General features: G+C 35.4%; 1 protein-coding gene across 1 annotated transcript in view; it reads left to right on the top strand.

The window, feature by feature from the left end:
* Positions 1 to 16627, top strand: part of COL19A1 (collagen type XIX alpha 1 chain) — a 346749-nt gene that overhangs the window by 42104 nt on the left and 288018 nt on the right. Inside the window, exons 5-6 of the mRNA XM_047102603.1 lie at positions 9125 to 9248; positions 10562 to 10837. Of these exons, the coding sequence (XP_046958559.1) occupies positions 9125 to 9248; positions 10562 to 10837 (400 nt within the window). The remainder of the gene's footprint in view (positions 1 to 9124; positions 9249 to 10561; positions 10838 to 16627) is intronic.

Here is a 16627-nt window from a genome sequence, read left to right as displayed (position 1 = left end):
TCATCTAGGTGACGACTTCTGGGAAGGACCATCCCAGGAGAGAAAACAGGAAGTACAAAGGTCTAAGACTTCAATGAGCCTGGTGTGCGTAAGGAACAAATTTCAAGTCACTGTGACTGGAGTATGAGTGCCACATAGAGACTGGAATAGGGGATGATGTGTTAGAAGCAGGGGTCAGAACAGATGAAGCCTTGTGAGCCATGTGCAAGGAACCATAGACACTGTAGGAAGGCTGTAAGTAAGGGAGGGATGTGGTATGATTTACATTTTAATAGCTGAACCTAGCTGCTATGTGAGGACTAGACGGTAATGTAGGTGAAAGAGAACAATTAGGACACCATCACAGGAGTCCTGGGGAGAGAAGGTGGCAGCTTGGGGTAGTGAGTGACAGTGGAACTGAAGAGAAGTGGACAGAGTCAGAATCTATTTTGATGGTAGAAAGAGTGAGACTTGCTGATGATTGGATGGGGTGTAAGAAAATCAAGGAAAGGCAAGAGTCAAGAATGACTTTTAAACTGGAAATCTGGGTGAATGGCCATGCCTTTTACTGAGATGTGAAATTCTTGTACCTTAGAGAAGGTACCTTGTACCTACCTGTTAGTAGGAAACAAAAGTTCAATTTCAGTTATTTAATTAGAGATGCCTTTAATATCTAAGTAGAGATGCCCAGTAGTAATTTAGGCATGTGAGTTCACAGCACAGGCAAGGAAAATAGTCAAGTTTTATCTTAGTTGCCTCTCTCCTTTGGCATCACCTTTCTTTTTGGAACTTTCCTTCCAAACTCCCAGTGCCTTAAGGTGATGCTTGTGTTGCCCAAGGCTCAGGACAATGACATTTCATTTTCTAACCCAGGATCATTTCCTGTTCTGGATTTATTCCTTCCTCCCTCTCTATATCTTCTCTGTTAACTTCTTTGTTTTATTGTAGTCCCTATAGATCTCTGTTCTACACTTTCCGAGGTGAGAATTAATTATTAGACACTTTATTAGTATTGTGCGATGAGTTTCTAGGAACTATTTTAGTGGTAACAGAGTTTATGTTTTATAAACACATGCACTTTCCAAAGAGGAAGAAATCTCTGATAGTACGGTATTAGGTGTTTTGGCTTGTCAATGAAAGTACTTCATAGTTAGGGAGAATCTCTGTGTTCACACCATGTATGCAAAAGGCAGTCTATGTAGAATCATATTTAGTAACAATTACACATACACAGAATGATTAAATGTTTCCTCCATCTCATGCCAAGATCTTTTCTGTAACATACATACCTTTTAGACATCATCATTTTATGTATATTTATTAAAGATTTTAAATAAATTCTGATCATGAAAGGAGTTTTCATTAATCAAGTGAGAAAGAAGATCCAGAGAATGTGGGCAGTAGGCTATTTAGACAAATACAACCCATTCTTAAAGTCCTGTACAGTGAATTCCTTATGTTAAATAAGATGTTAATATTTATCCAACTTCATGAGTATAGGTACTAGTACTTTGTAATTAGATATTCTGCTTGAAATATATGGAGAAAATATTGGGAAACGTGTATTTTCATTTGGAATTTCTTTCATCTTAATGCCTTAGTGACTAAACCATTCTGAAGGCTTTAGGTTGGGAGTTATAGACTTCTATGACTTTTTACCTCCCATAATAGAAAAAAATAACATTTGTTATTATTATTTCTCCCTCACCTCTGACCTTGAAGAATATAAGATTAATTTATGGTAACTTTAAAGAATAGTGTTATTTTTTCCTAATCTGAAAGTAGTAATGTTGTTTTACAAATGATCATTAATACAACTTATGCTCATTGTAAAAATTGAGGAAGTAAAGAATATATAAAGAAGAAAATATTTACAATGTCTCTTAACTTTAACAGTAAGAGGGAAGTTTTATAATGTTAAGAGCTTTATGAAATCAATTTTTTAGTGGGGTCAAATCTCACTGGTTCTCAGATCTGGACATTGCCTTCTGCCATAGCTGATCATTATAAGGAACCCCATTTTTTATTCTCTGCCACTTCTCCTAGAGTTTAATAGCATTTCTTTCCATTTTATGATTGAACAGAGGGCTATACATAGAGAACATCAGAGAGAAGGTGAAAACTACATTTTAGATTTTTTTCAGCATTGAAATCAATTACAAGTTCAAAGGAGTCTAAAGTATGTGAATACAAGGCTTCAGAGACACTCCAGATTATATCTAGAACTAGCTCTCTGAGGAGCTAGAGTAAAAAGGACTCCACAGGCAGCCAATTTCCTTTGGCACCTTTGGATAATTTGGAACGACTTTAGTTTGGTTCTCAGTGACTTTTACTTAGTCACAATAAAAAAAACTGATTTTAGATCGAACATTTTGTTAATTTGGTATACCTCTGTTCTCATCTATCAATGAATATTCAGGTGTTTTCATTAGTGTGAACAAAAGTAGACAATGGGAAATAAAGGATTTATTACACTTAAATTTCACTAAACTTTGAGCTCTTCATATGTAGGTTAATATTAACTTATGTGGATGAATTTTCCATTTACAGTGTTGAATTGCATGCAATGTGTATGAAGGAAGATAGAAAATATCCCAGTGAGAATTTTAGCATATATATCTATATCTATAGATATAGATATAGATATAGATATAGATATAGATATAGATATGGATGGGTTCGGCAAATAAGGATCAACAATATTTTTCTTAATGGGAATATCACTGAGTAAGCAGTGGATAGGATTTCTTATAGGAAATTACACTCCATTCAAAAATATTCAAGCATGGATATCTTACACATAACAAGCTGTCATTATATCTCTCTGGTAACAGACTAGTAATCCAATATGGCCTCTTTTATAATAGAAACTTTGGCAACACCCAGAGAAATTATTCTGTGTCACATTAAGTGTGCTTGGGTGGTATAAACAAGAAACATAGTCTGTAAGAGCTGATATATTTTGTAATGTGTTATTTTTAAAACAGAGAACTTTTTCTTCAAAATTTACAATTTGGCAAGCAAAAACATTTTTGGCCTTGAAAGTACAACATGAATTTCTGAAAAGAAAATGCAGTAATTATAAGGATTTTTATCCATTATAAACTTAAGCTAAGAAAAAAATCAGTTTTTCTCCAAACAAAACTAAATTTATTTCAATGTATTATTTTAAGACTGTATTTGTTGTATATCAACATTATTATTAATAATATTTTGTTTTTGTTATTTTTTTCTCACAGAGGAACATTTCATTGAATATATTTTCAATTTTTAAATTAGATTGTAAATTATTGAAAAATAATTACATTTAGTTTCATGAAATATTAAATAATTATATCAAAATTAAATGTCTTTATCTGCTTCATTTGCTAAATCATTCATTTATTTAACAAACAGTTATAGAGTGCCTTATTGGCACTGCACTTGGGCTTGTGGATGATACAAAGATAGATTAAATGGTGTCCTTGCCTTCAAAAAACTTGCAGTCTCATGAAGAGATATGATAGGTGTCTTCATGTCTAAAATCCTAAATAGTGAGGAGGAAGGTGTTTTCATTCGTTTTTGCTTTGTCACACCATCAAGCATACCAACATAAGTAGTTGTTGCTTTTGCTTTGTTTGCACAGTGTTGGTCTGGACAGTGTTTATGAAAAATCTGAGTTGATTGCCAAAATGAAAACTCTGAACTTTTCAGATAAAATGTCTAGGTATTTGGCTTCTCTTGAAAAATGGGATGCTCTGGTAACGCTGGGCCCACACTCTTGGGTAGCACCAATTGGCTGGAGCTAAAGAGCAGCTGCCCCTGTAGATGGGTTGGGCTCTTGGTTTCCCTCAGTCCACATGTGTTTCCTCTGCATAAGGATGAGTGTCAGTTGCTGTTATTAACTCACTTCTCCCTCTTTTTTCTGTTAATAAAAGTTTTTTTAAGTTTTATTTATTTATTTTGAGAGAGACAGAGACAGCATTAGTGGGGGAGGGGCAGAGGGAGAGGGAGAGAGAATCCCAAGCAGAGCCCAACAGAGGCTCAAACTCATGAAACTGTGAGATCATGACCTGAGCCAAAACCAAGGGTGCAATGCTTAACTGACAGAGCCACCCAGGCTCCTTTAATAAAAGTCTTAAGGGGAAAGTGAAATTTTCTTATATGCATATTTCTATCTGAGATGGAAAAACCAAAGCTAGACTGAGAGGGGTGTGCGGTTTTGTTTTATATTCTTTTTTTAGATCACTTATATATGAATCCATTTCATTAACTGATTCATTTATTGAGTACCTACCTTGTGCAGGCACAAGGATGCTGGGAACAAAAGGGTGAATAGGATAGACGAAAAACCTCAGGAATCTTATATTCCAGTTTCCTGGTTGGGCCCTATGGTCATGTGGTTGTGACCCTTGGTTTATATCAATCAATATGGAAAGGATGTATATTAAGATCTTCAGAAGGATTGAGGGGAGTGGAGGATTGAGAAGAGGCCAGTGGATTAACTGATTGGGAATGCTGTATTTTTATTTTTTATTTTATTTTTTTAAAGATTTTATTTTTTTTTTTAAGTAATCTCTACACTCAACATGAGGCTTGAATTCCCAGCCCCAAGATCAAGAGTCACATGCTCTACTTACTGAGCCAGCCAGGTGTCCCTCATTAGGAATGCTTTTAAATGTTTATTTATTTTTGAAAGAGAAAGGGGAGGGGGAAGAGAGAGAGGGAGACATAGAATCTGAAGCAGGCTCCAGGCTCTGAGCTGTCAGCACAGAGCCCGATGCAGGGCTTGAACTCATGAACTATAAGATTATGACCTGAGCCAAAGTTGGAAGCTTAACAGACTGAGCCACCCAGGTGCCCCAGGAATGCTTTTAGAATGCAGGAGGATTAAGGACTAAATGGATAGTAACAATGCAGATATGCAGAGTATTGATGTAAGAAGGTTGGTGGATAGATGAGAGGGTAATATAATGGGGTAGCAAGGTTGGAGGAGGTTTGTTTTGTAGCAGGGAGAAGATATGCATATGTTTGTGAACTAAGATAAAGGGGGCATTGGATAGGGAGAGGTTGAAGATTTGAAATGACTTTTAATCCTCTAAAATGCAAAAATGATTATAGAAAGGGAAATGGAGCAAAAGAGAAAAATTACAATATATTCTTAAAGACAAAAAACAGTTGGAGGATGTTAGAACCTACATATTGTTGGGCCATAGATACTAGTGAGATGTAGGCCATTTTACCTCAGTGGACACCTGAGACTCATCACTAGGGGATATCAGCCTCTGCAGGAGCTGATGAAGGGTGTCTGTGTGTGTGTGTGTGTGTGTGTGTGTGTGTGTGTGCGCGCGCAGTGTACCTCCTCTCTCCTCATCCAACCAGACAGAAGGTGAGATGTTTAGTAGGTTTATTATTGAGAGAAATTGAGCCAAAGAGCCTCCAGAGATGAAAGGTAAGCAGGATAGTGAAGGTAGGAAGGAGGTATGACACCAAAAACAGAGCAATGGAGCACAATTCTGTAATGAACTGTAGACCCCCACATACCCCACTGTTTCTAGAATGCCTGCATCCAGATGAAAACTTTTCATCAAGTGGGAAGTAGCTTCTTCTTTGGAGAAACTGAATGTTCCTAGAGAACTAATCTTTCTACATTCACATTTGAGGAACTCTCAGTGAAATCTGCCAGCTGATCATGCTATGCAGTGAAGTTATTCATCGACACACTGTGCCAGCAGACATGAAGGTTGCTGTCAAAGTTAAATGCTTCATCCTTACATATATATGGATTATAAAAAAATGATCAGAAATTAGGGTATAGCTTCCAACATGGAAGAGAGAGGCCAAACTATCAAACAGGAAAAGCTAACCAGAGTGAAATGAAGATAGTCAAGGATGCAGAGAAAAACATTTAAAAGCCGACCTAATTGATTATGTCAGGGGTTTAAAATATTGCATTCAGGATATTTTTAAAAAGAGAACACAAGAGCATCTTGGAAATAAGAAAATAACAAAAATTGGTGTTGAATAGATGGATTGGAAAACAAATCAGGGAAATATCTCAGAAAGTACAATAAATAAGGAGGTGAAAAAATATAAGAGAAAGGGTAAGGAAACTGCATGGGTGGTATTACAGGTGTTAAACAGTTGTCTAAAAAAGGAGTTCCTAAAAGAGGGAATAAGAGAATATTATATGGAGAAAAGAATAAAAACTTACAATTTTTTTTGGTGATGTATAGCTTATATTGGAAGATGTGTTCAATACAAAGAATAGAAGAAAAATCCCAGGAAATAGTGTTGTCAAATTCCAAAACACTTGAAATAAAGATATGATCCTGAAACCATGAAGGTAGAGAATAGGATAAAGGAGGCAGGAAATTTGAAGACAGGTAGAGACACAAGTTACTGCATGTAGGGGGTGGGTAGGGATCTGCTGTGTGGATTGAAGTTTCCTTTTTTTTTAATGTTTATTTATTTTGAGGGAGAGAGAGAGAGAGAGAGAGGGAGATAAAGAATGAAGAGGGGAGGAGGGGTGAGAGAGGGAGACAGAGAATCCCAAGCAAGCTCTGTGCTGCTTGACATGGGGCTCGAACTCATGAACCATGAGATTATGACCTGGGCCTAAATCAAGAGTCAGACACTTAACTGATTGAACCACCCAGGTATACCGATGTTTCCTTTTTAAGAGGAATTTTGATGCAACTAACTAGTTCAAAATTTTTATTTGGAAGCTTATGATTTTGCATCACCTCTCACCTCTGTCTGTACTCTTCTTCAGATTTATAGGTGGTCCCAAAGAGAAATGGCAGATGTTAAAGGCCCATTGTTTTATTTACTTACTTATTTATTTATACATAGGAGTTTTTATTAAACAATTTTATATGGTTCTGAAATTACATAATTTTTTTGAAGTTTTATAGATAATAAAAGAGAATATGCAGATACATTTTAGCACATACAGGGGCTTGAGGCTACTTTGTGTAAAGACTCTTGTCTGGTGTAGAGAAGGTGATCAGTTTAATAATGTAAAACAAAACAGAAAAAACAATCACCCTGAAGCCCCTCTTACTGGTCAAAGTAATGTTCTACCCAAGCTTCTTACCTGATCATCTGGCTCTTTTACATATACACAGTCTTCACTTTTCCAGTGAGTATTTATTCTTAGTTAAGCCATGATTGAGGATCCCAAGGTGGGGATCACCATGTACCCAGGTCCCCCTTCACCACCCTTGGAGAAGAATGGAGGACAAAGGAGAGGTGGGTGGAGTCAGTTCACATCGTCCCAGGAAACGTGCCTAATGCCAGGCCATCATCCCAGGGTGATCACCCCCAGGATACGGGACGGATTGTGTACACACACCCAATACTATTTTGCACATGGAGACATCATCCCCACGAGCAGTCATTGTCTTCTCACAATGGTGAAAGGACAGGCAGTTCTGCCAGCGGTTCCTGGTCTGGTTCTGGTTGGGGAAGTGACTGTCAAAAGGGGCAGTCTGATAATTCTTGATTTGGGTCTTGATATCTTCCGCCGTGGTGCTACCTCCTAAAGACATCCCTGAAGCAGCTCATGGCTCAGTGTGACTCAGAAAAGAAGCCAGAGTCAGACAGGACGCAGAATTAACCATTTTGTTTGTTTTTAAATGAACAATGTTACTCAAACTGGTACAGTAATGGTCATTGTGAAATTCAGTTTAATAATGGTGACTTTATAGGGGTTCCTGGGTGGTTCAGTCGGTTAGGCAACCAATTCTTGATTTTCGCTCAGGATATGATCTCACAATATTTAAAACATATTAAGTTTTAAATAAACATTAAAAAATAATGGTGACTTCATAGAGAAAATCCCATTTTAGAAATTTTGTTTTATTGTGGTGGAATAAAAAAATCATTCATTATTCACTTACTCACTTAAGAGAGGATATAATACATAAATGCAATAAAGTCAAGTTGCCTCCCTTTTAAATAGATTGTCAAAAAGATAAAGTTGTATGTATATATACGCATGTAGACATAAATGGGTGTCTGTGTTTAACCAATAAGCAAATAAGAACTTTAGGCCAGTACAGCTGTTTTCTTATTTTTCCCTGATTTCTCTACCTTATATGACTTGGTTTCCAACACAGAGGGTAGAACCAAAATTTCAGAATGCTCCATGACAGTTTGCTTGTCATTTTCAGCAGGTGGTCATCAGTTTCAGTAGACCTTAGTGTAAAGTTCAGAGTTAGTAGTTACCATTTCAAGGTATAGTGTTACCTTTATATAAACAACTTTTGGCTATGTTAGTCCTTAAGAAAATTCTTACCTACTATTCCTCATGATTTTTTAAAAGAAAAGCATGATTCCTGTCTTGCAGAGTTTTTACGTACAATGCAGATAAATTTAAAAGTCAGGTGGTAGGAATGTATTTCTTCTTGTTTTCCAATGAAAGTCTAAATTTGAGATCTGTTCATTTTGAATTTTTTCCCCTGAGTTTCCTCATGGGCCGGTGAGACCAGTATTTTGAAACAAGATTGAGGGAGAAAGATATTTGGATTGTCTTTTGGCTTCTTTCTGCTACCTAGAAAGAATTTGCTAGTTATATTTTTTGTAAGAATGAAAAATAAGCTAAAACCTCTTTAGTTTATTTTTCAGTATGAGTCTTAAATGGATACTAGAAAATCAGTCTTAGGAACTCATTTGCAAGAATTTAATATGATAAAACTTCTTTGGAAAATATACATTTAATTGTTAGCGGTGTGCTCTGTAGTTCTGCCTATAGACAAAACAGAGGGGTACTATTTATTTCCATTATAAATCTCTAGTGTTTGCCAGACAGCAGGGAAATCTGATATTCTCCTCTGTTGAAACATCTTGTTGAGTCAGGGAATATCACTGCATAGTGCTTTAGCCCTATTCCCTTGCTCTTACACACCCCAAACTTTAACAATCTTTTACTAGACACTTTCTAAAAAGGGAGAGAACAAGCATTAAAAACTGCATAGGTACTGTAGGTATGGATGCTTCCATATGTCCAATAGGTAGATTACTATAAAAATGCATCATAAGTTATAAGTTCATTGAGAAAAATACGACTGAGATATTGTGTTACAAAAACCTTCATATCTAGATTTTCTTTCCTCTTCATCTTCAGTCTTCTCACAATAATTCTTTGTTTTCCTCCCCCCAGTAAGATATTTCCCAAAGGCCTTCCTGACGAGTACGCCATAGCAGCTGTGTTTCGTGTGCGCAGAAGCACCAAAAAGGAACGGTGGTTCCTGTGGCAGGTGTTAAACCTGCAGAATCTGCCACAGGTAAGGAGCCATAGTGTTGTGCCGATTAGTTTTCCCTTATGTGATTATGCCAGGTGAATCTTGGAACAGTGTGCCCAAATTTGGAAGCAGATGTGGTGTCCAAATAATCTTTTAAAGGATTCATCAGCAGGGAAATGCAAATATTCTCATAGGATGATTTTGTTGAGATCTGTAATATGAGAGCATGGTGGGTGAGACAAGATTATTTTTTTGTTTGTTTTCACTTCTAGATTCATATTTTGTCTAAAGATACTCAAATGGCCCTTCTTTCACAACTGCTTCATTGACACTAAGTCCATCTCACTAATAACTTCTTTATTTCCTATAATTTCTGATATGTATTATTTTTAAAGCTGTTCGTTTCATCTGAAAGTCCTTAGTAAATGAAGAACCAGGATATAAATATTGATGCCATCAATAAAAAGTTACTGAACACATGCTGTATGCTAGTTAGTGACAAAGATAAGATTTTAACAAGCATAATTCCTTTCTCAGGGAGCATAAGGCCTAAGGGGATGTCATCTAGGAGAACAATATGCTAGAGCATAATCATAGTGCGACAGGTGCAGTGGTAGAGGTAAGCTCGGAGCTGGGCGTGGACTACGAGAACATAGAAAGGACAGCTTCCCAAAATGGGGCACACGGAGAATAGGAACGTAGGAATACTTATGGAAGAGATGTCATTTGGGCAGAAAGATGAGAGTGCAAGGACTCCAGGGCAGGAGATGAACCTCAGTATTACTTATTGGCACCTTACATTTGTGTTTATTTCTGTACATATCCACTGACATGCTTTTTATTTCACTGGTCTTTTAATCTGTTAATACAGTCACAATTTTATGGTGGAAAAATGAAATGAACTGAAAAAAGTATGTCCTTTATGAAAATGCATTCTTTTCTGCACCATGCAAATCATCAAAGTTTCAAGAAGTTGATCTCAGTTTCCATGCTAAGAGAAGTAATCCTATTCTTATGCTTTTTAAATTAAGTAACATTTAATTCTTGAATTACTCATACAGAATTATATATATACTTAGATACATACATACACACATATAAATATATACTCTCAGATGTTCTCTCAAGAAAGGAACATATGACATTCACCAGAATACCCCATATTTGAAACATTTTTGTAGCTGGATATTTGTTGTTCTTTTATATTAACAAGTCTGGTGGACCCAGGTGTCATCTAAAACATTTTACTAAGTCCTTCAGTTATACTAACATGCATTTCTGATTTTTTATTTGTGTGCTTTAGTAATTTTGAACACTGGTTTTAAAACACTTAAAGCTAATTTGCATTTTTGCAGATTTCTATAGTCGTTGATGGTGGAAAGAAAGTGGTGGAATTTATGTTCCGAGCTGCTGAGGGAGATGTGTTGAACTACATTTTTAAAAATCGAGAACTCCGTCCTTTGTTTGATCGTCAGTGGCATAAACTTGGCATTGGTATACAGTCCCGGGGCATTTCACTCTATATGGATTGTAATTTAATTGCAAGCCGTTATACAGATGAAAAGAACGCTGTGGACCTTCGTGGAAGGACTGTTATTGCTGCACGAGCTTCCGATGGCAAGCCTGTGGATGTGAGTTGTGATGTTCGTTATGAAAGAGAACTAGTAAAACTTCTAAATTAGATACCTTATTAAAACCTTCTTTCTTTAATTACTTTGTAATACATTCCCTTCTCAACACTTTTTAAATTAGCCATCAGATGTGTGAAGCATTGCCATGTATTTCCAACTGTATTTTCACATATATTATCTTCTCTCTGTTTTCACCCATTTTCTCTAGCCTGTGAATTTAAAAGAACTAGGTCATGCCTTAAAAAATGAGGTTGTTACAATTAAAGCTTAGTAAAAATTGACAATATGATACAAAAAGTAGCTTGAATAAGCTTATATGTTTTGAATAGAAAAGACTGGAAAAAGATGAACTTTAAATTAAATGGTTCCAGATTATTTGATGTTTCCACTCAAGAACAATAGGCTGTTTATTCATCTTCAGAATAGCAATTGTTTTGTATTGCAGACTATTTTTCATAAGCCTATAAGGGTTTTTTAAGTTCTGCTGTGACTGAAATATAACCACTAATTGTATCAGTAGGTCATTTGGATGATAACAATGTCTTGTAAAATCCTTTCATTTGAAAAGGTCCTTTAAAAACTATATTTGATGCTCAAGTGATAATAGATTTATTATTAATTTCCCTAAAGAAGAAGGCCTATAAACCTAAAAAAGTGAGATATATCTAAATTTCATGACTTTACATTTTTTTATGGGTAGAATGATGGGAAAACCCATAAAAATAATCTGAATGCAGGTCACCAATGGGAATTGCTAATAGTGTTAGAACACTTAATAGCTCAATTTTGTTTCAAAAGCACAATTCTGTACAAATACATATTTGGGCAGTGTATTTTTTCTAAATGCCCATGTGGAAGGAATCAATATAGATAGATGATTAATAGATGGATAAAGTTAATATATGTGTGTATATATAGTCAGTAAAATATATATAGTGTATATAGTCAATAAAATATTTTTAAAGTGTTTTCTGTTAGAGACATTGAATGAATCAGTGAGAATGTCATAACTGGAGCTCAGTAATGATCAGCAAAATAGGCCAGAGTAGGAAAAATGAATCCTGGAGGCAAGGCATCATGGCATTATGGAGAGTAAGATGGTTTGAGGATCAGACAGATGAGGTTGTAAATCCTAGCTCTTAATGATCTGCTGATTTATTTTGTTAGCTGTTAATTTATCTGGGTCTCAGTATTCTCAGTTAAAAAATATTGTTGGTAGAGTTACTTAGTTATAATTGTATAGAGTATGTGCAATAGTGCCTAATATGTAGTTAGTTCCCTGTATATTCATTTGTTTCTTCAGGACCAGACACTCCACTCAACCCTTCCCTAGGAGAATGGGGAAAACAAACAAACAAAAAAAAAACTTCTCTTGCTCTCAAGAGATCTTGAAGGCTAATGGAAGGATCAAAGACTATGTCTGTAAATTGTGGCTGCCAATAATAATGACAGTATTAATTGTAATACAACAGTATAGACAGACCTTTCAGAAAGGTCTCTCCAAAGGCAAGGGAGGAAGTGGAGACTGAGACTGCCAGTTAGAAAGAACATCAGTGATGTAACTTTCAGCAGTAGGTGTAGTGTAGGTAGATAGGAGTCCATTCAGGGAATTCTTGAAATAGTAGTAGAGAGTGATACCTGCTGCAAGTACCAAAGTTTAAGACTGCAGTTTGGGATTAGAACCTCTTATAGGATTAGTGAGAGCAAGGCTCTGTTTTCAGAACTGGAAGAACTAAGAACACACTGAGATAAATTCATAACCTTTGTAGGGAGGTAGCAATGAGAGAGGAACAAGCTGTTTCAAGACCAGGGTCCAGGCTCAGAGCTCACCTTCTGAAAGCTGAGTGCTGTGTCATGTGTCTTACTAACTTCTCATCCAAGAGAATAATTAAGCTCAGAACCTGAAGCTGAAAAATATCAGGTGTGTCCTCTAGAAAGACGTAATGTAAAAATTATAGTATTATAATGGTTTTTTAGTTAGTGTGACATCTTACTTCATTTGAAGGTAAAATTAAAGCCATACCCAAAATGAGAGGACAGAGGAATATGTCCCAAATGAAAGAACAGGACAAAATTACAGAAAGAGACCTAAGTGAAATGGAGATAAGTAATATGCCTAATAAAAAATTTAAAGTAATGGTGATAAAGATACTCACTGGGTTTGAGAAAAGAGTGGAAGACCTCATTGACACCCTTAACTAAGAGACATAAAACATTAAAAAAAAAAACCAAAAAACCAGAAATGAAGAGCTCAATAACCTAAATTAAAAATTCACTAGATGGAATACATTGTAGACTAGAGGAAGCACAAGAACAGATCAGTGACCTGGAGGACAGATTAATGGAAAGCAATCAAGTTGAACAGGAGAGAGGAAAAAAATAATAATAAAAAAATAAAAATACACTTAGGCAACTTAGTGACATCATCAAGTGTAATAACATTAACATTATAGGAGTCCCAAAAGGAAAAGAGAGAAAAAGGGGATCAGAAAATTTATTTGAAGAAATAATAGAATAATAGCTGAAAACTTCCTGAATCTGGGAAGGAAACAGAAATCCAGATCAAGGAGACAGAGACCCCAGCAAAATCAACCCAAGACACATCATAATTAAAATAGCAAAAAGTAGTGATAAAGAGAGAATTCTAAAAGCAGCAAGAGAAGGGGCACCTGGGTGGCTCAGTCAGTTACGTGTCTGACTTCAGCTCAGGTCATAATTGCACGGTTCATAGGTTCCTGAGTTCAAGCCCCACGTCAGGCTCTGTGCTGACTGCTCAGAGCCTGGAGCCTGCTTTGGATTCTGTGTGTGTCTCTCTCTCTCTCTGCCCTTCTCCCATTCATGCTCTGTCTCTCTGAATCTCAAAAATAAATGTTAAACAAATAATAATTAATAAAAATAAAAGCAGCAAGAGAAAAGAAAAAAGTTACATACCAGGAAAATTTCATAAGGCTATCAGCTGATTTTCAGTAGAAACTTTGCAGGTCAGAAGAGAGTGCCATGTTATATTCAAAGTGATGAAAGAAAAAAACCTGCTGCCAACATATTCTATCCAGCAAGGCTATCATTCAGAGTAGAAAGAGAGATAAAGAGTTTCCCAAACAAACAAAAGTTAAAGGAATTTATGACCACAAGGCCAGTCCTACAAGAAATGTTAAAGGGGACTCTTTAAGTGGAAAGAAAAGACCAGAAGTAGGAGTAAGAAAAGTAGGAAACACAAGAGCAATCAAGTCAATTATATCTCTGAAAATCAGTCAAAGGATTCATAAATAGAAGGATGTAAAGTATGACACCATATACCTAAAATGTGAGGGGGAGAGGAGTAAAGAATGGGTTCAAATTTAAGTGACCATCAACTTAATATAGACTGCCATAAGCATAATATATACAAACTTGATAGTAATCCCAAATCAAAAACCAATAATATATATGCAAAAATTAAAGGAATGGAATCCATGTATATCACTAAAGAAAGCCAGCAAACTGAGAAAGAATAAAGCAAGAGAAGAAAGGAACAGAGAAGAACTATAAAAACAACCACAAAATAAGTGGTTATAAAACAAAATGGCAGTAAGTACATACCTATCCATAATTACTTTGAATGTAAATGGACTAAATGCTCCAATCAAAAGACACAGGATGATGGAATGGATAAAAAACAAGACCCATCTGTATGCTGCCTACAAGACACTCATTTCAAGCCTGAAGACACATGAACATTGAAAGTGGGAAGGGGCAGAAAGGCATTTATCATGCAAACAGAAGTGAAAAGAAAGATAGCAATATTTCTATCAGACAAAATAGACTTTAAAACAAAAACTAAAAAAGACAAAGAAGGACACTATATAATCATAAAGGGAGCAATCCAACAAGAAGATATAACTGTAAATATTTATGCACCCAATGTGGGAGACCCCAAATACAGAAAGCAGCTAATCACAAACATAAAGGAAGTACTCAATAGTAATAAAATAATAATAGGGGGCTTTAAGATCTCACTAACATTAATAGATAGATCATCCAAACAGAAAATTAACAAGGAAACAGGTGCTTTGGATGACACAGTGGACCTGATCAATCTAACAGATATATTCAGAATGTTCCATCCTGAAACAGTATAGTACACATTCTTCTCAAGTGTACATGGAACATTCTCCAGAAGAGATAACATATTAGGCCACAAAACAAGTTTCGACAAACTCAAAAAGATCAAAGTCATACCATGCATCTTTTCTGACCACAATGCTATGAAACTAGAAATCATTCACAAGAAAAAAATGTGGAAAAAAACACAAATACATGGAAGTTAATAACATGCTACTAAAAAATAAATGGGTCAACCAAGAAATCAAGGGGAAATAAAAATACATGGAAACAAATGAAAATGAAAAAACAGTGGTCCAAAATCTTTGGGATGCAGCAAAGTGGTTCCAACAAGGAAATTAACAGCAATGCAGGTCTACCTCAAGAATCAAGAAAAGTATCAAATAAGCAAAATAACCTTACATATAAAGCAGCTATTTTTTTCCATCAAACCAGACGGAAGAAAATAATAAATATTAGAGCAGAAATACACAAAATAGAAACTAAAACACAATAGATCAATGAAACTAGGAGCTGGCTCTTTGAAAAGATCAACAAAATTGATAAACCTCTAGCTAGACTCATAAAAAAAAAGAGAACAAGAGAGAGAACACTCAAACAAAATCAGAAATGAAAAAGGAGAAATAAAAACTGATACCACAGAAATACAAATTATTGTAAGAAAATATGAAAATTATATGTCAACAAATTGGACAACTTAGAAGAAATGGATAAATTCCTAGGAAAATATAACCTTCCTAAACTGAAGTATGAATAGAAAATTTTAACAGACCAATGAAATTGAATCAGTAATCCAAAAACTCCTAGACGCTTCACAAGTGAATTTTACTGAGACTTTAAAGAAGAGTTAATACCAACTGTTCTCAAACTATTGCAAGATATAGAAGAAGGAAAATTTCCAAATTCATTCCATGAGGCCAGCATTACCCTAAAACCAAAAGCAGATAAAGACACCACGAAAAAAGAGAACTACAGGCCAATATCTCTGATTAAAATTGGTGGAAAAATGCTCAACAATATATTAGCAAATTGAATCCAATAATACATTTAAAAAAATCATACACCACCATCAAGTGGGATTTATTCCTGAGATGCAAGAGTGGTTCAGTATTTGCAAATCAATGTGATATATCATATCAACAAGACAAAGGATAAAAAGCATATGAGCATTTTAGTAGATGCAGAAAAAGCATTTGACAAAGTACAACCTCCATTCGTGATAAAAACCCTCAACAAAGTAGGTTTAGAGGGAACATACCTCAATATAATAAAGGCCATGTATGACAGACCCACAGCAAACATCATACTTAATGGTGAAAAGTGGAGAGCTTTTCTTCTAATCTCAGGAACAAGACAAAGTTACTCACTCCCACCACTTTTATCAACATGGTACTGGAAGTCCTAGCCACAGGAGTCAGATAAAGAAAAAGGAATAAAAAGCATGCAAATTGGTAAGGAAGAAGTAAAACTTTCACTATTTGCAGATGACATGGTAATATATATATAGAAAATTCTAAAGACTCCAAAAATCTGCTAGAACTGATAAATGAATTCAGTATGGTTATAGAATACAAAATCAACATATAGAAATCTGTTGCATTTCAATACACTAATAATGAAGCAGACAAAGAAATTAAGAGTACAGTACCATTTACAATTGCACGAAAAATAATAAAATTCCTAGGAGTA

Source organism: Lynx rufus, unplaced genomic scaffold (genome assembly GCF_022079265.1).
Source record: "Lynx rufus isolate CCGP_SWC_20201006 ecotype Redwood Valley unplaced genomic scaffold, mLynRuf1.p SCAF_6, whole genome shotgun sequence".
NCBI lineage: Eukaryota > Metazoa > Chordata > Mammalia > Carnivora > Felidae > Lynx > Lynx rufus.
Note: the sequence above shows the minus strand (reverse complement) of the source record. Positions and strands in the feature narration are given on the sequence as shown.